The 21,869-nt window shown below is 41.6% G+C and overlaps 1 protein-coding gene across 1 annotated transcript; it reads right to left on the bottom strand.

The window, feature by feature from the left end:
• Positions 1–1,252: 1,252 nt before the first annotated feature.
• SNAP47 (synaptosome associated protein 47) lies at positions 1,253–21,826 on the bottom strand (the record flags this gene model as incomplete). The annotated part of the gene is made up of 5 exons (XM_079538107.1): positions 1,253–1,399; positions 9,846–9,976; positions 13,841–14,325; positions 18,640–19,195; positions 21,760–21,826. The coding sequence occupies 5 exons, from the start codon at positions 21,824–21,826 to the stop codon at positions 1,253–1,255; spliced, it is 1,386 nt and encodes a 461-aa protein (XP_079394233.1).
• Between the last annotated feature and the right edge of the window lie 43 nt (positions 21,827–21,869).

Genomic DNA, 21,869 nt, shown 5'->3' with positions numbered 1-21,869 from the left:
CAGCCATTGGCCTCTCAACCTATGAACGTGGAGCAGGCGCACAAAAAGCAGACGATGCTCCCCAGAACACATGAAGTTTTCAGAGTCAGAGAAAAGTGCATGGGAGATTACTGGAAACTGAAGGTAGAGATGCAAAGGTGCACGATGCCTTCCACTAGCCTCCATCAGATGTGGCAGCCCAAGTCCAACAAAGTAAGCAGGCACCACACTAAGTGAATGCTATGTTCGTGATGTTCTGAGGACACTGAATCCATCAGACCTTTACCAAAAATATAAAACCACTATGTGCAAGAGAGCAATACACACAGTGAACTGCAGGAGATGCTCTGAATAAATCCATCCATGAAAAAATACCTTCCTCTACTCCAGAATCAATTCCTTCATTAATTCTGAGGTACAAAGGTGAAAAATAAAGCAAAAGGTGTAGGTGTTCATCAAGGTCAGCAATCCCTCTTTGGAAAGAAGCAGCATATATTTAACTTTGACACTTACTGCTTGTAAGTAAGCAAAATATTCATCCAATGGGAAAGAAATACTTCAGAAAGTCAATGTCTGCACCAATGCATGCATATTAACTAAAATTCTTCCCTTGATTTCCCTGGACGTGGCACAACAGCTGTGGCCACTAATCCTTAATTATTCTTATAAAATTTCTGAGCACATTAAAAATACGTTTGAAATTTACTAAAACTACTCGTTCAGTGAACACCAGGTTTTATCACCACCATTTGCTCACCTCAGCATTAACTCACACACACACAAAAAAGCCTCAATGACTTGTGGTCTGACATCTGGCCCTCAGTTCAGCTATTAACTATTTGCAAGGAATAGAGAATTAATAGGTTGTAATCATCTAAAGTAGTCATGCAGTTCATTTCTCCCTCCTCTGCTGCAGTAAAAAAAACAACAACAAACCTTTCAGAAGCAACAACGTAAAAAGCAGCATAAAAGTTCTTTCAGATGAAATCACATCCCTTTGTATTTACAGATTTTCTGTAGTCAAGGATCCACTCTCATTGTTTCACCGTGATTAAAAGATTTGGCCTTTTTCCATCCTGAAACAGCCAACCATCATCGTCCAAGTCTGGAGACGCGTTCAGAACTCTCAGAAACTTGACATCAACCGTGCCGCGCTCCAGACAACATCGCAAGCAGCTCCCACACAAAGTGTCTACACAGAAACAGTCTTTAAAAACACAATTCCCTGATCCCTTCTTCCTCGTGATGCCGTCCCCACTGGCTCCTGTGGGTGCTACGTCAGCTTCTTTATTCTGCGGTTCTGCTTGTCGATATTCAGCGTCGCACGGTCGACGGAGGTAGTGATGGAATCCAGAGCTTCGTCCTGTCTCTCCAGTTCTGCTTCTGTCTCCAAGGCGAGGCTCTTCAACTTCTTCAGTATCTATTGGAAGAAAAAACTGAGAGCTTTGAGCAAAAAACCACATGGTTCTTTGACAGTGTAACAGAAACAAGGCAGTCACTCATTTCTTTGCTGTGAATGACCACATAATTTGTAGTCATGCCCTGAAGTGCTCTGGACAATTTTCCCTTCTCTACTGATGTAGTCCCTCCATCGTAGAAGACTGCCAGACTGGTCATGCACAGTCTGCCCTTGGTGGAGCTATGCTGTCTCAAATCACCTCCCTGTCTCATGCGTGCCTTGACATGACTTTCAGGAGGATCTGTTCCACAATCTTCCCAGGCACAGAGGTAAGGCTGACTGGTCTGCAGTTAATAGGAACTTCCTTCCTTCCCATTTTAAAATGGGAGCAATGCTTCCCTTTATCCAGACACCAGGAACTTTGCTTGATCACTGTGACTTTTCCAATATGACAGAATGTGGCTTGGCAATCATATCACCTAATTCCCTCTGGACCCTGGGATGTATAAACAGATGAGAAAATGAGGAACAACTGTTGTACCCCCAACATCTCTCTTCCAGGCTCTAAACATTATACAACCAACCAGCCAATTTATGATACACTTAGCAATTTACCAGTTGTTATGTGGGAATGTGAGCAAACACCCTGAGTTACTCCATAATGGCCAAGAAACTCTGTTGTTTGAAAAAGCTGATACTAGTCCATAAAGGGCTGAAGCCTCTAAAGTGATGCATTCCTAAGGGGAGAAGACATCTGTATTGTTACAGATTGTTGCCCAACGCTGACCTATTAGACCTGTTAAACTTCAGCTGTCATTGGTTCACACAACTGATTCCAATAGCAGAGTTACAAAGAGCAGCAATGCATTGAAAGAGGCTGCTCAGGAAAGCAGCAATGTCACCATCTCTGGAGGTGATCAAGAAATGTGTAGATGTGGCACTGAGCAAAGTGGTTTAGAAGGCATGGTGGTGATGGGCTGAGGCTGGATTTGGTGACTTCAGAAGTCTATTCCAGCCTCAATGATTTTATGATCTTCATTTCTTGCTCTGTAACACAGGCTCCTTTCAGCAGCACTCTTAAGGCACGAGTTACAGCACCACCTTTTATTCCCACTTCTGGCTACTCCCTTAATAAACCTGGTGGTATGAACTTGAAGCACCTGCCTGATGGCTGCCTTCCCTTGACTCTGTAAGGGAGATTTGAAAAGCAGACCTATGCCACGTTAGATCAATTGGAAATGCAACCTCTCAAATCCTTCAGATTATAAAGGGGCTGTCTCTGCTATCACTGCTGGTCTACATGATCTGCCTCCCTAGGCATTCACAGGCAGCTCCACACTGCCTGATTAACATGAGCAATTGAATAATAATCCCCAAGGAAAAAAAACAATCAGCTTTAACACTCCACATCATCAACTGTAGTGGTACGTAAGCAGCCACATAATGTCACTGAAGCTACCAAAACTATAGGCTGTGTAGTTCACAATACATCTGTGGCTTTTGGTAAAATAAGAAAAGGAATTATACTCTACACAGCAATTTAAATATTATTTTATTGATTTCATAACTGGCAAACTCAGTTCTTGTTTTCCATAGAACCACAGAGCAGCTTTTATTTTTTATTTTTTTTTAGAGTAAGCATCAGCCCTCAGAAAACTGCTATGAAATGTCAGCAGCCCCTATTTCCACAGATGGGGCTGAATTCCATAGCAATCCCCCTGTTTGAAGCTAGGTAAGTTACTGGTTTGAGAAAAGCAGCGAGGAATATTATATCTAACTGGAATGGCAGGGGAATTTTATGCAGTCAGAATTCTTTGACTAAAGCTGGATGTCAGCCACAATAGTGGGATTTATCTCATAAAATATCTCTCAGCTCTTTCCATAAATCACAAGCAGCTAGAAATACAGCTGTGTGAATAACTGGCTTTGCAATTTGGCTGCCAAAGCAAAAATACAAAGCAAATCATGGATCAAGCCTAATCTACCTTTCTCTGTCCTAACCAAAACTACAAGTGAAGAAAACTCTGCTTCGATCCCAAAGGAAACACTTCAGGTTCCTACCCTGTAAGAGTAAAGCAAGGCTGAATTCCCCAGACTGGAGATAGTAGATGTGTGTAGGATATGCACCAAAAAGAAAAATGACATGATCAACCCTACCCTGTGTGTGATCCAGGAAATGAGGCTGGGATGCAGTCTTGCCCCTCCTAAGGAATTAACTACCTGGATTTGTGAAGTTAGAATGTGTTTCCACCTCAGTCCCTGCTTTGAATTTCTGATCCTTATGCATAAAGTGGACAGTGCCACACAGAATAAATCCTTCCAAGCAACACTGACTGCAGTCTTGCATTCATGTCACAGTATAATTAAGAATGGATGAGATCTCTAAAGGCCTTCTGGTCCACTTCTGGCTTAGAGCAGGGCCAGCCTCCACATTCATCTAACAAAGTGCCTACCAGGTTTCAGACTCCACACCAACAAATCTTCCAATCCTGGAGGTAATTTAGGAGTGAGGTCTCTCCTCTCTTTCAACATGTCCTTGCACACTGCAGCGTGGTAAGCTCAGCTTTCATGATTTATGTCCTCACCCATCCTAGTTTGTGAGATCTGCTGAGGTGAGTGCAGAAGATCAGTGCTTCCTCCATGACACCTACGCAAAGCTGGGTGCTGGCACAAAAAGATGCAGGAAGGGAGTAGGGACACACTCCCCTTTCTACCTCTCCAAGAAGCATACAATTTATTTATAAGTCACAGCTCTGCCAAAAAAAAAAAAAAAAGGCCCAGGTTCACCACGAAAAACATTTTTATTTTTAGTTCTAAACCTGATTACTTTTGATAGGCTTCGCATTCATTAGAGCACACTCAACATTTAAAATACAGAAAAAGACACAATTGTTGAGAACAGAAAAGCTTTTAAGATACGAAAGCAGTAAAATGGAAATTCAGTCAGCTACAGTCTGCTCAGTCCACCTGCCAATTATGCTCTGCTTTGAAACACAGCAGGCAATGACTGCGTGGTTATACTTGCACGAAAAAATAAAAGGCAAGCAGCTCACTTTCATCTGCTCATTCTCTTTGCCTTAAACAGTCTGGTAATAAATCTCTTAACCCTTTAGTCCAGCACAGCTTCGACCATTCAAGATGAGCACTGCTACTCCATGCAAAGGGATCTGAAAGTATTAAGATGCATTTCCCACACAGCCCAATGGTAAAAGTCACTGGAATCTGATATCTGGCCAAAACTGATCACCAGTTTTGCAAAGTGAAATGATGGCAAAACATCTAGCTATCACTGCTTCAGTTCTGTCAGCTGCTCACAGCAGCAGTGCCTTCTGTATATTTTTACATATTTTGGACCATGAACCAACCACAATCTGTTACACAAAGTGGATGGGCAAGTATGATCCCACCAAAGACGCATTTTAAAGGCATATTTCATCAGGCACTGGTAAATCTTACAATGAGACAGCCTCCAATTTGTGTCTCCATATAACAATCTGGAAAGTTTGACTTGTTCTCTGGCTCTGCCACACTTTTTCTGTGCACTTCAGATGAGTTATTGAGTGTTCCCACGTGCAAAATTGTCACGCAAAAAAACAGCAATGCAAGTATGTCCCAAAAACTCAATGCAGCATGCTAAGTCATTGAAAGATCTGCATATGCACTGCTTGTCTTAACAGGCTGTTAATTAATAAAGTTAAAAACCAGAATTACACCCTGTGTCAAGTGTTCAACCACAGCAGACTCATGCCTTGATTTATGAACAGGTGCCCACCTGAGCTATGCAACCCTGAATTCTCATTAAACTTGTGGGAATCTGGGCAATGCAACTGAGACTGTGATTTAACTTATCTGCTCAAGGAGTTCAACTACTGTCCATTCCTCTCTTTTTGCCAAACAAGGGGCTGAGATGATCAGCTAGGCTGCAAACAATTTCCATGCAGACAGAGCTGGAATGACAGCAGAGGACTCCAAGCCCCCAAGATCTTCCTCAGTACTTAATCCTATTACCACCTTGTCACATCACCTGATGTCTAAAACTCAAAGCATTAACCACACAAAGACTGTATGCCAAAGGTGTTACCACAGAGACCTGAACTCAGTTTAGGTCCCCAGATGTCGCCATAACACAGTTATCTAAGGCTTGTGAAATATGATTTAGCACCTCAATACACTGAGCATCCATGAAAATAAGGTACAAAAAGCATCTGAGTGCAGAAAGTATTGCCAACTGAGTATGAACTCTCTGAAATCCTCAATCCATTTCACTTCCCCTATGTAGGTCAGATAAGGGCTGAATGCGAAAGCAGAGTACAGAAAACCAGAAATGGCTCTTGGAGGCAGGCTCCCAGTCCAAATTCACCTGTTAGGAAGCAACTGTCACAGTATTCTGAACTGTGGTGTAAAAAGAGGTTTTGATGATCATAACTTGTAATGTTTTGACACGATGCTTCACCTCTGTGCTGAACGTAATGGAAGAAAGCTAAAATTGGGACAGCACTTAAGACGGTCTAATCTGAAGCGTCATTATAAGCTCAGACCCAGTGAAGTGAGTGATGTGCACTGAAATAAATAAGGGGCCTGTGGACATCCTCTCCTACTGCACCTGGAGGGGAGCTGGGAGGCAGGAAGGAACAACAGCTTGCTATACCACTGCAGTATAATCCACTAAAAGAGATCTGTCAAAGTCTCATGTAACAAGAGTAACTTCCACAACAACAACAAAAAGGATTTATATTGCTGTCAGTGGCTATTAGAACAGCATTAAAAGGCCACGATTTATTACCTTATTCTTTGTGTCTGATTTCCCCATTATTTCTTCCTGGACTGATATGGAAATCTGATTTTATCTGCTTTCTCTGCTACTTGGGAGTAGAGAATCACAGAATGGCCAGGGTTGGAAGGGACTTCAAGGATCATGAATCTCCAACCCTCCTGCCACAGGCAAGGCCAGCAACCTCCCCATTTCATACTAGACCAGGCTGTCCAGTGCCCCCAAGTACAAAGCACTGAGGGTGGCCCTGGTCTCACCTAGACAAGAAAAAAATATATATATATCTATTCAAGCAGTTGTGACAAAGCCAGCTTCACTGGATTCACTATCACCTTTTATTTTGGTACCATGAAACATTTAAGTTACACACAAGCAAATACACAGTAACAGTTGCAAGGAGCTCAGCTCTTTCTCCAGATCGTGCTTTCATAAACAAAATCCAGAGCACAATCATGACACATGGCTGCTTAGATCAGCTGCCTGTTGCTTGCTCTTGGCCATGGAACAAGGCCATCCTATGAGCAAATTTGGAATTTAGCAATTGGAGTGAACAGCTTCTCAACAAAACGCTTTTTCTCTGACCTAACAGTTGTGATTTCCTGACATGATGGCATGATAGAAGGGTAACTAAACACACGAGAGTCTCTGAATGGAGCAAAAGATTGAAACAGAATAATCTAGGAAGTAAATGCTAACGATATGCACTGGGATGTGATGTTTTTCCAGATGTTGTGGAATTAACTTCTTTAATAGTATCTGTCCTCATGGCATACACAATGTGCAGACACTAAATATCAAGACAACAGTTCTTTGGCAGGAAGAGTTTAGGAAATTAGAAAACATTGGCTTGGCAAAACAAATCCAGATCTACAGAACAGAACTACTCCCCCTCCTCTTAAGCTAATATTATTGCATCCCCTCCCACACCCATTGCCATTATGTCAGCCACAGCAAGGCGGTAGGCAGAGGCTCAGCCAGAGACCACAGGAACTGTGCAGGCTTCTTTCTCCATTCTCTATAGCACAGCTAAGGAACACAGCTCACATCACCACTCTGTATTATGTTAAAGACTGCGTTTTCAGCACAAGCATCCCGGTGAGGTCTCTTTTTTTACTCAGGCACCCAGTCACAACCGCAGACCATCCAGCGCTTCCAGCTCTAATGGGAGGAATTTAGCATCATTCAACAATTCCTTCTGCAAAATCACTGTTATTATCATGGCAACTATTTTTTCCTTTTCTTTTTTTTTTTGAAGGAGAGGAGAAGGGACATGCAATCTACTCATTGCAAATCTCCCTTCTCCAATTCAGCAAGTTCTACTTATTAATCATGTAATAAGTAATTAGGTGAACATAGCAGAGCTGTTCTGGGCTTTGTGAATTTGTTTTGGTTCTCGGGTGTTGGCCCTGTTTTGTGTTTTTTTTTTTTTTTTTTTAAATATTAAAAAAAATGCTTACATTACAGACAACTAAAAAATCTCCAATAAAGGAAACTGCTTAGAAAAAAAAAAACACCACTATGGTTAAACAAATGGACCTCCAACACACTTAATGCACCCATGAAACACGATGTGGCAAATGTCATAGACTTCAATGCACGCTAATGCATTGCTTCTGTAACTGTTTCCACTACCTGATCTCTAAATGCTTTGCTGTTGATAGACAAAGCAGGAGCTGAAGTGGTGCAAAGATACTCCCTGAAAGCAGCTGCAACAATGTAAGACAAGTTCTTGCCGCGGGCTGAAATGACTTATAGACTTAAACGTCCCTCTTGGAAGCAGTTACAAGACCTTCCCCTCCCTAACAGTAGGGGCTCAGTACCTAGAAGGCTCTGTGCAGCACTTACCATGATGCTCAACCTTGATCCTCAACCTCTACCACACCTCTGAAATCTACTTTTGCTCATTTTTGATCACACTTTCCTTCTTTGTGTTTACATCTCCTTCCTCTCTAAAGTTCACCATGGAGTTACTTGATTCTGTTTTAAGCTCCGGAGCACTGAGGAAAAAAAAGCAGTGTACTGGAGAATTCCTGGGAACAGCTAGAGAGGAACATCAGTCTGTACTAGATAGGAGGCTTCATCCCCAGTCCACACAGCTTGCTGGAAGATGCTGAACTCCCCGTCATACATATATATCTGCTTCTCTATTCACAGCCAACAGCTTTGATAACATCAAGCACTGACCAAGGTTGTTTGCTGTTCAGCTGTCAAGAACTGGCTCTGGGGAAGCCATTCCTAGAGTCTTTTTTCCTTACAAGATACAGCAAAATGTGTGCCTTCAAAAGCATTACATGACCAATAATCCTTACTATAATAATATTCAGTTTTGGAGGGTCGGGCCGCAAATTAGAATTATAGTGCTGAAAAGCTGACATTTAAGAGAGGAACAACTAGCTCTTCTGAATACCTAATAGCTGCACAAAGTCCATGTACAAATGATTAATGGATTGCTGATATTTGTACAACTCTGATTGAGTAATAGTCTCTCAAAACCCTCCAAAAGGTCAACGCAGCATCAGAAAATGCTTATTTTTTGATAAAGTGACAGATCACAGAAACGAGCTCTTGAAGAGATGAGGAAAAGAGAGAGCAATCAGAACGTGACTAGTTCATTCTGATTCTGAAAAAGCCCAAATTAGATATTTCAGTCAAAAGATCTTGATTATTTTGGTTAATTAAGCAAGTTTGGGTCTAAAAGGCTACATTTATGAGGCATTTTCTAGCAGGAAAAATGAACAGGAGTTTAATAGGCATTACTGAATGTATTTTAAAACTATTAATGAGTGGAACGATGATTAAAAAGGCCTGATTCTCAAGGAACAGGTGCTCAGCAATTACTGGGGAAAAAAAAAAAAAAAAAATCAGGCCAATTCATAGGCTGTCAATTTGGCATTCAGATCCCCTCCCCACAAGTTTACCCCAAATCATTAACTGGTTTAAAAATTATCAGCTTGGTGCAGTATAAATAAATACCAGAATTGTCTCTCGGGCTTCAGTTAATCATCAAAGGATTTTGTTTTAAATAACACTGGCCATTTAACATGGCTGTTAGTCCACCATCCCACACAGAAGATTTCTGCGAAGGTTAAACTCTCACCTACCCAATTATCTTTTGGTTACTTTTCATGATTATCTATGAATATATTGCAAGACGTTTTCATTTTTAGTTGCTTAATTCATTGCTGTGTGCTCACAACACTCATCTATTTTGGAAACATACACAAAACTGAGCAGAGCACTTCTTGACAGAACTACTCCTCACCAAAAGGAGTAAAATAGCAAAGGGAAAAAACACAAAAGAAGCTAAAAACGATCTGCTAATCTTCTTAATCTTCAGATAAAGCAGGTTAAATTTAAAGATTTTCCTTGTGCTATTAACCCTCTCTTTGATACACTTTGCTAATAATCTCCAGTTTGTCCAAAATAGCTAAGAACAAACAGAAAGTTGTCAGTGTATTTTAATCACAGACTTGATGGACTTTTTTTTAAAGTTTAGGGATGTCAATATTTTGTTAAGACACTGACTACTACTTGATTCCATGGAATCTGCTTTAGCAGGAGGGTTGGACTAGATGACTTCCAGAGGTCCCTTTCCAATCCCTATGATTCTGTGACTACGTTTCTGATGAAGGGAGAATAATGCATGTTGCTAAGGATAAAGAGGGAGCAAACCAAGTCAGTTATCTTGACTTATACCTGTTTAAGCTCTTTTGCCTCCTCCTGAGAGATCTTCTCATGCTTCTGCAGTTGAACCTGGTCACTGTCCGTTCCTTCTCTGCCTCCCACTGGAGAGCTGGGCTGCACCACTCCTCCCAAGAGTCCTGTGGCTGAAAGAGAAATTCCCATGGTCAAAGACTGCCATCTCCTGTAGTGACAGGGAACGCTAGTGCAGAACCAAACAGGCTGAACTCTGCTCTGTAGCAGTCTGCAAGAGGACAAGCTCATTCAGATACACCAGACCCATCCTTGCTTTTTGAGCCAAGTTCTCCAAGGAAGGATTCAAGCTGTATTTTGTACAATGCCCAAACTGAAAGTAAACACGCTGCTGAAAGACCATTCTTAAAGGCTGCACCTGAAGAACGAGTTCATTTTGGGCTGTGAGCATGCATATTAACAGACAGCAAGCAGCAGCAATGCAATTCCAATCAGATAAACTAAGAATCTGCACCCGTTGCTTCTTTTTAATTAAAGAATTTAGAAGTGATGGACTACAGACAGAGCCAAAGAGTGAAGCCAGTGAACCCCTGAAGCAGAAGGGCAACACTGACGCTAACAGCCACCCCCAGCTAGGCAGCATGAATGCAGTCCCTGGTGTAACATGCCACCTGTCCTTTATTTAAAGCATCAGCTCCTATTGCACTATCTGATACTGCCCAGTGGGGTAGCAGGGACGTGCTGCAAGGAAAGGTTGTTATTTTTGATGCAGATGGGTTCTAAACACCCAAGACGCACATCGTGGCTCCTAGAAGCACTCCAAACATCTCCAAAGTGCTCCCGCTTAAAGAGGCACTGAGAAGGAAGGAAGCTAGTGCTACCACTGCCACCTGCAAGCAAACAGCCTGACCTGTGCAGGACAACGACAGCAAATCTTCAGGACATCAGGCCAGAAAGCATGTCACAAGTCAGAGCTCCCTGCCAGGCCCAAGCTGGTGCCCAGCTGGCTGGCTGACAGCATCCATCTAACTGCCCTGGGGTAGTGTTACTTCTCCATGAAAACAGAGACAAAATCTAAATCAAAAGTACCAAACCTTAAATCCCTCTCAAGTAATTACTGCAAGCTCCTAATCCTTGGACATACTCACTTATCAGTCTGAAACTCACTGGACTCAGACACCATCAAGGTTTAAGACAAGCAAATCATTCATTGTACTTATGTTACCCTGTGCAAATGCTCTTGGTACTTGGAAGGGGTAGGAACCAGGCACTGAAAAAACACTGCTTATGGTATATTATTGTCACGGACTCCTTCGAAAGGGAAAGTGGTAAGGGAATGACAGACCTTCCTATGGCAGCAAACAGCCAGACAAGATTCTGCATGGTTCTTATCAGCTGAGTGTCCCTACGTGCTAATTATTTCATTAACTCCCATTAAGCTCAGAGGACAAGAATAGGAGGGGAACATGACAAAAGAACATAAAAAAATTGGAACAGGGGAAGGAGATCTGACGATTCTCAGCAATTTCTAGTAACAAACAAACAAAAAAAAAAAAAAAAGGAGAGAATGAATAAAGAGGCAGAAATATTTAAAAAGCAGTAAAGCAATTTTGTTTAGCTCTGTTACATCCAGTTGGCTTGCAGGACTGCTGCCTCCATGAGAGTAACTAGCAAAGTGCTGTAAACTCCTAAGAATGAAAACACAGTCACTGTGGCTAAGCAGGGAAAAGGCAGCAGCTTTGAAAGGGATCTAAAGCTGTAAATGCCAGTCTCCAGCTAAAGGATTAAGACAGCACTGCCCTAGACAAGCACACTGCAAGATTTCTTGTGCCTTTTAGTCTAGGGGAACTGTGATCAGCCATTACTGGTGAGGAAAGTACTGGAATTAATCTATCACAGAAGAGCCTCTGTTACAAAACAATCCTTTCTGCGCTCCCTCCAGCATTTAAACACTCTTTGCAGCTTTGTCAAAAACAAACACACACACACAGAGTCAGGAAAGAGGTACAAAGTAGCTAAAAGTTGTTTCGGTAATCTAGTGTGTATAAGAATAGGAATCTGTGAAGTGCTTACTTGAAATCAAGCCAAAACTCATAGGAAAAACAGTTTTGTTGCAGTCATTTATACAAATGTGCAACATGCACAGCTTTAAGGCAGGACTTGTAAAAGCAGACAGGATCTAGAGAAGATGATGACAGTTGCGGAAATGTTCACATCCCTTAGCTGCACTGCCTGCAGCAGAGAACACTACCAGCCACTTTGCTGCACCTCTGCTTCTCCTGCACACCTCTGAATCAATGTTTGCTATACCTGAAATCACACGCACAGTTTATGCGGACTCAAAGGCAGACGTGCGTAACACAGAATACTCCCCCCTGCTCTTAGCAGCGAATCAGATCAATAATAACCATCGTCACCCGTACTTGCAGCATGTGAACGGCCATGGAAAATAAGCATTGGGTAAAGCACAATCCGTGACTGCCATCTAGTGACAGCGGGCAGGCAGCAAGCCGTCTCCAGGGAAGGAACAAACAAGGGTTTTGGTGGAGCTGCAGCAGTCAGGATTTCCATAACCTCCCGTTTTCTTTGCTGGCATTTCCAAATTAAACAGCCAGAATGCAGGTGGGGGTAGGAGAGCAATATCCTTGACTCACTGACTCAGATGCAAACAGAGCAGAGCAGTGGGGAAATTAAGCACAGTAGGGCTGTACAACCAATTATTTTATGTAACCAGGCTTAAGACCATCAGGAACTGAACACCAATTTGCTGGAATAACTCAGTGCTTAAGAAACCAGCAGGTTGTTTTTCCTCTAAGTTGTTGTGCTGACACTTCAGTGCCAGATGCCCAGAGACTGACTTCCCTAAAAATTAACAAGCTTTTCCAAGCTATGGCCCTCGATGACTCGTCAACAAGAGAACATGATCCTCCCTGCTGAAATCCAGTTGTAGCTTTGTGCTTAGAATTAGTTTTACCTATTGTTTTAGTCTAGCATTTTTCTACTTTTCTTAATTTACTGATAATAAATCCATCCACTGATTTGCTCTTTGGTCACTAACAATTAGGAGAAAAAAAGGATTTGGACACGGTGACAGGACAAAAATTCATCAGCTTAACAAATGAATTTTGGTTTGCATAACAAGATATGAACAAAAACACAACCCTCCCAAGATTTTGAAAGTAGCAATAGCTTAAGGTTTTCATTCTTACTGTTGTGAAGGAGTTGAAGCCCCTCCTGGTTGTTTTTTTTTTGTTTGTTTGTTTTACAGTGATTTTAACTATGCCTTCACCTGATCCGAAACCTAAAATCTCCTAAATCCAAACAATGGAACTTCTTAAATAAATAAGTTTATTTTCACTTATTATGAAATAGAAATGCTGGCTTTTAAGTTATTTGAAAACTCACTGGACTGGGAGTTTGTTGTTTTTATATTAAAACTTTTTATATTAAATACTGCTTCCAGTTGCAAACTGCCAAAGGAAAAATAGTAACAGCACAGGACTCAGAAGCACACACTCAAAAGAGGAGAATGGGTTTCTAACAACCCTTCCCCAGAGTAGCACAATACTGAATTGGTGACCACTGGAAAAAAGAATGACACCGAAGTTAAAACACAGCCCAGTAGTTGAAACTCAAATCAAGCTAATCCTTTCACAAACCGCTGTGAAGTTGGTGAAAACAGCAGCTGAGACTACAGTGTTAAAGACAGCTTGGCATATTCTAGTTGTCAGACCCTCAAGAGACACCGCAGCTTCAGCATCTGGAGTCACATTTTGCTAATGCATTTGGGAGAAAGTAAATCCAACCGTATTCAAACGGTCCCCAGCACTTCTGTTAGCTCCAGCCTCACCCTTGCTCTCTTGGTAAAAGGGCCTGAAGTCAACTAGTAGTTAGTTATGTTTTGTTACCAGCGTGGCCTCACCACTAGGCTGGGGGTAAAGAGGACTTGCATATCCCATTCAGAGTTTGAAAGCCATTTAGAAACAGTGCATACTGGCAATAGCAATTATGGATAGATTGTTTTGTCTGTCACATACCTGCTTGCCAAATGGAAGTGCCAAAATCTACCTGAGGAGACTTCCTGGCACCAACAAATCCGAGGGCATCTTCTAAAAACTGTATCTTCTTGCTAAACTGCATCTCTAAGACAGAGATTGCTTCTGGCATCTTTGCTGACAAGAGCCGATAAGAGGTGTCAGGCTTTCCAATAAACCTCTGACGGACACTGATTTCATACGGTGTGTGAACTTTGATATCATCCACATCCTTCGATTCAAACCGGTGAATGACCTGAGAATTGCAGTCACTGATTTCCAGGCCAGAAGCAAAGAGCGTGAGTTTTCCTGGCTTCACATTTGAGTCTGTTCTGTGGGTGATAATAACTGGAATTCTAATTATGATTCCTTCCTGGTTCTTCAAATCGGAAACTGTGGCAGTTTCCTTTGGCTTCGTTTCCAAGGGTGCTTTCCAGAGCTTGCTGCTAAATGGCCACCAAGAAGGAGATTCGAGTTCCGTCAACAGCCTAGCAAAGAGAAGAGAGCATTAGAAGGAAAAAGCCAGTAGGAAGGCTGTGCTACCCACCAGCTGAAAGCAAATTACTTCATCTATGAACAACTCTTCATATTGATTCCAGCCCTCTGCTATTTTGCTTCTCAATCCTAATCACATCTTACCACAATCCATCCTTTTTCAACAACAGCTTTCCCTTATTTGCCAACACGTTGGAAAGCGATCCCAGAGTCTCACCGTTCAGAAGTGAGAAATCCAGCTTCCCACTGGGTTTATTCAGGCCAATTTACAACCATTTGTTCTTCAGCTAACACTGCCTTTAAGCTCAATATTTCCACTCTTGGGCATCATTGCTGCTGCTTTTTACTACTCCCTTCTACCTCCATCCCATAGGCTGATGCCACCTTTCGCTTTGCCCCCGGTCCCAAATTCCCACTGCCAGCTCAAACAAGCGAGTACAAAGTTCTGAGCACTGGCTCAACAAATGCAGACAAGAAAGGCATTATGTGCATTCTATGTACATTCAGAGGGAAGAATTTGTGAATGCTGGATATGATCCCTCTGTTACATTTTCTGTCAGCTTGGCCCATTATCCTTTCATGTGGTACTGTCCCAAAGATCAATATCACAGATCTCATCAGGTCTATGCCTCCTAGGCATCCTTTCCAGAGGAAAAAAAAAAGGGGGGGGGGAGGGAATAAAAATGAATGAAAAACAGGATTTTGATTTGATTTTGTTCCATTCCACTGCTCTAACAACCCTGCCAATGACCAGGCAGGTGCTACAGTAGATGCTCCTAATGAAGCCAAACTGTAATTTAACAAAACACTGTCCTTACTAAAAAAGACTATTTACTGCCACAAACCCTCGAGACACAAGCCTTATTGGAACGAAATATAAAGTATTTCTGCTTCACTGGTGTTTTGGAAAGTCAGCTTTATTTAACTCACATGGAAAGTACTGCCTGATGAAATACACATCACAATGATGCTCTCAAGATACTGTCTATAATGATTCGATTTCCATGAGAATCAGAATGGGTCTACAGAAGACTTTGCAATTTTAAGATCCTGTGTAATTTGACTGCAAACACAGTTTAATCTGAAAGTGGAAATTAACTGAACCCCTTGTTTACTAGCCAAAGTTATGCACCAGCTCCTAAACAGACCTACTTAAAGAAATCCATCTGCAAGAAAAAGCAGAAAAGAAAGCACCCTGGGAGTAAACCACATAGACAGAGGCAGAATGAATTGCTTTAACAGTATACTCCCAGCTAGTGCATGGACATCATATATTTATGTTGACAGCATGCAAGATGAGCAATGGGTCTGGGAGCTCTCTGCTGCCCTCTGAAAATGCTGTGACACTCCTTAAGGGGGGAAAAAAGAGACACATCGGAAGAGATGTAACAAAGTTCTGCACTAACACAATTTGAAATGGCACAGTGTCACAGATTTAGGGCTGAATTCTGAAACTATGAGGTTCAACTTAAGTTCAGCATGGAGAAAGACTGAAAAAGCCCTCTAAGCACTGCTAGCTCGCAGCATCTCCCAAATTAAAAGCCATGCACCAACTTAGGTGTTGTAACTAAATAGAAACTGACCTGATCTCACTCCTACAGAGCACAGTGCATTTTCTGGCCTCTTGGTTAATGAAAGAGTTACAACGAGGTATTCCAGGACAATGACAGCTTACGCCTGTGTCCAAACCTATGAGAAGTCATTAAATTCCTACTGCAGTATAAGCTTCCCTCATCACATTTATGGTGAGAAAAGAGCACGTGTGTTTACTTACTGATAACAGCTGCAGCGTGACAAATCTAAACCTCTATTTACACTGTGGTAACTTACTCTTGATAGGTTTCAGCCTTAATTTTCATCCCTTTATCCCCTTGCTCTCCCCTCCCTCCTTTCCCAAGGGACCAACTTCCTGGCTGTGCAATGTCTGATTTACAGTCAAGATTTCTCCGTTGTGCAGCCCTGACAAAGGCTCCAGCCAACTTCTCTGGCCTTCCATGGAGGAGTCACCCCCCTGTATCAACAAACCAGTACATCAGTCTTTATACACAAATGAAAATTTGCAACCAGAGTACCTTGTCCTCTCACAGCAATATATTTATAAGGAACCAGTTTATTTTTGGTTGGTGAACATCTGCTAGCACGTCAGGCTCTGTTCTGCTTATCTGCACACAGTTCCACTGAAAGCAGCTGTATATACCCAGGCACACACAAGAACAGAATTAATAATCCAAAAAAACAAAAAGCCCACACATACAGATACAAAGTTAATCAAAGTTTTAAACATATGAAAACAGAAAGAAGAGCCTGGCTTGTTTTATCAAAGACAACCCCACCATACTGGTGTTGCTATTAAAAACTTTAACTAACACACACTGAAATCTGCTCCCTCTTATACCTGCCTGCACAAAATCTTTTACATGCGTACAATGGCCCCAAATTATCTCATCCACGTAGTTATTTCTTAGTAAGTTTCTAAAGTTTGCAAGAGTCAGAGACATAAGATACATCTGCATGTTTAATTATGTTAATAGTCTGAATTAGCCAACATGCAACAATCAAGTGAGCTTTGAACATACCCATTTTCTACACTGTTCAGGAAGATGAAGAAAGATGTCATCTGTTTACCAGAAGGCCCTCGGTCAGGAGTGGGAGGGGGAATGGATTCATTGAATCCAGCTACACACACAAAGTATTCTAAAACAAGTGTTAGAATTCCCTAAAAAGCATGTGAAAGGGAAAGCAGACTGGCTTATGACTCCCAACTTTGTGTTAGCCTGTGATGAAATTGGTTCAAACCCACACAGTTCAGATAAAATAAGCATCACCTAACATTCGGTCAATGTCTTCCTTTATTTTTCCATTTTTAAAATCAAAGCCTTTAGCTCTTCAGATTCACCAGGACAAGCAATACCTCCCAGCACATCTTAACCCAAAACAAAACCCTCTTCCAAAAACAATGAGCAGCTGTTTATTTTCCTACTCTTTGTTTATTGCTACAAAACTTTAAAATCTATTGCTGAAGCTTTCCGTTGCCTTGGCTTTTCGTGAAAGAGCACGAGGAGGATCACCAAAATCAATGTGAAATCAACACTTTCCTTGAGACATATCTTTCTAAAAACAAATGCTTCTTCCAAGAACAACCAGTCTGAACTTCTAGTGGGTTTGTTTCTTTATGCAGGTGTCAGAGCTTCCACAAAGACACTCATAACTACAGATCTTCAAACATGACAGTACTACTAATCTTGTCTGTTTTAGACTGCTGTTGAGTCCAGCTTACACATAAAATAGCATAGAGTAATTCACTTGAAATGGTAATCATTAAATAATGAAGCTGAAACACAGTGACACCAACCACTCACTATTCATGAGTTCTGCTACAGCCAAAGACACACAGCATCTCCAGTGTTCTCCACAGCTCCATTCTGTTACCTAAGTTCAATGCTTAAGACTCTTTTCAAAAACAATTAGTCACCGAGTGCCTGAGATTACCACAAATATTCCATCTACAGCCATTTCCCTGACAGCATTTTCACCACACAGTCCTCACTGCTGCCCCTAACAGCAAATACAAAGCCCTCAGCTACACTTTGCATACAAAAGCAGCTTCAAGAGTTGCCTTCAACTCACAGAAAAAGGAATGCAGTCTAGCTAAACCAAAGATTACTTTGGGGCTGTCACCTGATAACTCTAGGAAACTATTTCCAAGAAGGAAGACCTCCTGCCATATGCATCATTTCCTTGGGAGAAAAAGCAAAACAAACCAACAGAAAAGCCAAACCTTGGTTGTGTTCACTGCGTAACAGCAACGTAGGCTACTCCATGACTTAGGAAAGAAACTAAACTTCTAATATTTCACGCTTATCTATATTCTAGGACACCTGATAAAAACATTAATTACAGAGCGTGCCATTCAGCAGGGGGTATTAATTGGTATCTTTCCTGTAACTAGCTTTCAATTTCCTCAAAACAAGACTTGTTGGAGATCTCTCAAAGATTAACGTTTCTGCCAATCATAAATGAAAGTCAGAAGGGCTTGAAAAGTCATTTGAAAGACAAAGAACACATATGGAAATAATTTATCCAGGGAGAAGAAACGTTAGACAGACAGGAGGAAAGACAGAAATACAGAAGCAACATCAAGATGTTGCTCAACATCTCAATAAGAACTACATCGACGAGAGATCACCACAGGCTTAAACTTTTACTGCAAATCAACACTTTGGTTTCCTAAAGACTTGTGCAGCTCTCTTTTATGGCATACAATCCCACAACCACTACTTAGCTCAGAAGATGCTACAGTACCATACCTGTCTGCCACATCCATATCCCCTTCGATCTTGTTGAGTCCTCTCATGATGTTATCAAACTGCTCGCCCTGGTAATGCAGCACTTTTGCTGTATCCTCCAGCCGTTTCTGAGACCCAGTCAACAACCCAGTCAGTTCCTTTCCTTTTGTTGTCTGCAAGGCTGCTGCTTCTGCTCCTGCACCTTCACTTGACAGCAACCGCTCCCTCCAGAAGTGCTCCAGGATGTTGAACACTGCATTTCTGCTGGGCTGCAAAGAACTGAACCAGTGTTTGGTGTTCTTCTCCAAGATGGTAAGAGAGCTGAAAATTAAATTCGATGATTCCTTCTTGATCTCACTGATACTAGAAAGATGGAAGTTGACCAAAACCTCCCCAGTCTTGTCAGCTGTAAATTTGATCGCAACAGGGGTCAGTAAGAGTCTGCCAGAGACCCATTGCTTGTTGGTGTCCAAGTAGTAAGAACAAGGCCAGCTATGGATACGAATGTCTTCGTTCATCAGCTCGCTGTTCAGATCCTCTTCCACAGCAGCAACACCTTCAAAGCCAGAAAAAGAAACTAGAATGAAAGTGGAAAAAAAAAAAATTAGGCGAGAATTCCCAACAACGTATGAAACCTAACGTTCCAAACACTCAAATAATGAATCCTATCCACAGCTGGTTTCCAGTATGTTCACTATATCCTTCTGAGTACTTACACAACACAGATTTGGAAACTGCTGCAGATAGTTTACAAAATTTGGAAACCATTCCTAACTATTTCCCTCTAAAAAACAAAACAACACCTCATCCTTTCTGAACAGGGCTGCCAGTAATATCATCTGCTCCATAACAGCACTGCCTCCCCTTCTCAGAATGCTCTCATTACGTTTCAGCATGTGATTTATCAAAGCATCAACTTCAAATGAGCACTGCATTAACACACTGGATATTACTCCAAGGGCAGGTGCTTTCTAATGAGATTACTCTGCATTCATGCACCTACGTTCATCATTTTGCATGGAGAAGAACCTACCAATAACAGGAATACACAAAGTTTTCACCAACTTTGAGTCTTTCACATACCCCTTTTCCCTAGAAAGCCATGTAAGTCTCCAATTCCCCTGGAGGTGTTCAAGGCCAGATTGGATGGGGCCCTGGGCAGCCTGGCCTAGTATTAAATGGGGAGGTTGGTGGCCCTGCATGTGGCAGGGGGGTTGGAAATTCATGATCCTTGAGGTCCCTCTTCCAACCCTGGCTATTCTGTGATTCCCCAACTCATCACCATATGAAACATAAAGAAAATCCAGAAAGCATCAACATGAGGCCATCAACACAAACCCATGACAGTGACATGAAATAACAGGTCCTTCTGCTCCTACTCTGAGCAATCAATGCTCAGTTGACATATTCCCAGATCAAATTATAAATACACTCAGATAAAAAAGATGCCATAGAGGTATGAGAAGAGGTGCTTCTGGCCTGGCACGTGGAGTAATTCAATATAGCAGATGATAGCAGAGCAAGCAGCAGAACAGGCAGAGGCTTAAAAGAGCCAAGGGAACTGATTGCTCAGCTCAGAGCAAACTGACAACACCAGGGCAATGGCAATTTCATTACACCTCTGACAGCCCACGTTTTTGAGGAAGCCTGTGATGCTACTTGACGATGCATAGTTTATCCCATAAGACTTGCTCGCTAGTATCTCAAATCCAAGCAGACAAAGACAGAGCTGTCATGTGCTTTAAGGCCTGACCTGGCTAAAGCAGAACAATCTCAAGTTTGGAACAGTAAATTAAATGAAACATCTGCATGTGCACCTCTTCCTAAACTCCCAAAGATATTTCTTGCACCCAAAGAGTCAGATTGTTTCTTACAACATCTCCACAGCGCTAGTTTTCATTGTATTGAGGACCAGTTATGTTCCATGACTTAATTCCTTATGAACAACCATTATATAATGGTGATTTAATTACTTGCTTATTCATTCTTACTCTTCTCAAAGTCTTGAATGTATTGTAGCATAATTTACAGACTGGTGTATAGCATTATCACAAGGTACTCAGTTACTTGGATGACACAATAAATGAAAAGTTAGAGCTCTACAAAACCCCTTGCCAGACTGATACTGTAATTTCTGTAAGTGCAATTGACAACTACATCAGTATGTGTGCAAGAGAATAAAAGTTACTTTGCTATTAAAATCACTGACACCTGAAACTAAATCACATTACAGCTTTGTTAAACAGGAACTACAAGTTACAAACAGAGCTTTAACTGCCTGGATTTGACACTGATTTTGGTTTCTGCAATTCAGTAAAACACTTCAGAGATATCTTCTCCCTCACTGATATCACATATTCAAAGATTTGAAATTGCCACCCACTCAGCACATTTGTAAGACAGCATATACACTTAAACAGCATTCAGATTCTCTCAGAAGTACTGGTAACAGTAATATATAGCCAACAAAAAGTAAACCAAAATAAACATCTCGTATTTCATCCTCAAGCTTCTCACACTCTAAACATATTGCAAAGTTCAATGAAATTCACTGAAACTAACAACACATCAGCAGCCTCCCTACCCATCAAGCGCGTCATGTTTAGGACCTCACCATCACCTCTCCAATTTCAAGAGCATGAAATCTCTACTTATGCCTTTTTCTACTACCAGCATGTTGCATACAACAACAAGCTCTTCCCCTCAGGTGCTGTTTTATAAAGCATTAATAAAAATAATAAAGAAATCAAGGCACTGAAAGATGATGTACATTGCAGAGGATCACAAGAGAAAGCAAGAAGCAAATAGGATGTTTCTTAGCCCTTGCTGCTGGGACAGGCACATTGGAACACTGTCAACTGGGAAACAACTCCCAGTCTCTGCTAACAGCAACAGCCATCTTCACAAAGGCATACCCACAGCAAGGAGAAACAGCTAACAAGCAAGCAGCTCTTTACACTTGTGTAAAATCTCACATAGAGCCTGTTTTCACAGGCTGAGTCTTACAAACTACCACCAACATCCAGTTAAAACAGCACGTTCTCTGAAGCCTGCTCATGACTAGTATAAATGTGAAAACACACACAGTCTTGTAGCTGTGCCATTCAAGTACATTTCTAAGTCATCTCTCAAGCTCCTTACCTTTATCTGTAGCTGCAGAAACCTCAGACAGTTTTTTGGGAACTGCTATGTTCACAAATCTGTCCATCTGTATGTAAAATGTTTTCTTTTTTTCCTCTTCAAAGCCCGAG

The sequence above is a fragment of the Tetrao urogallus genome, assembly GCF_951394365.1.
Source record: "Tetrao urogallus genome assembly, chromosome: 7".
In the NCBI taxonomy this organism is placed as follows: Eukaryota; Metazoa; Chordata; class Aves; order Galliformes; family Phasianidae; genus Tetrao; species Tetrao urogallus.
The sequence above is the reverse complement of the archived record's forward strand: the minus strand, read 5'-3'. Positions and strand labels throughout refer to the sequence as shown.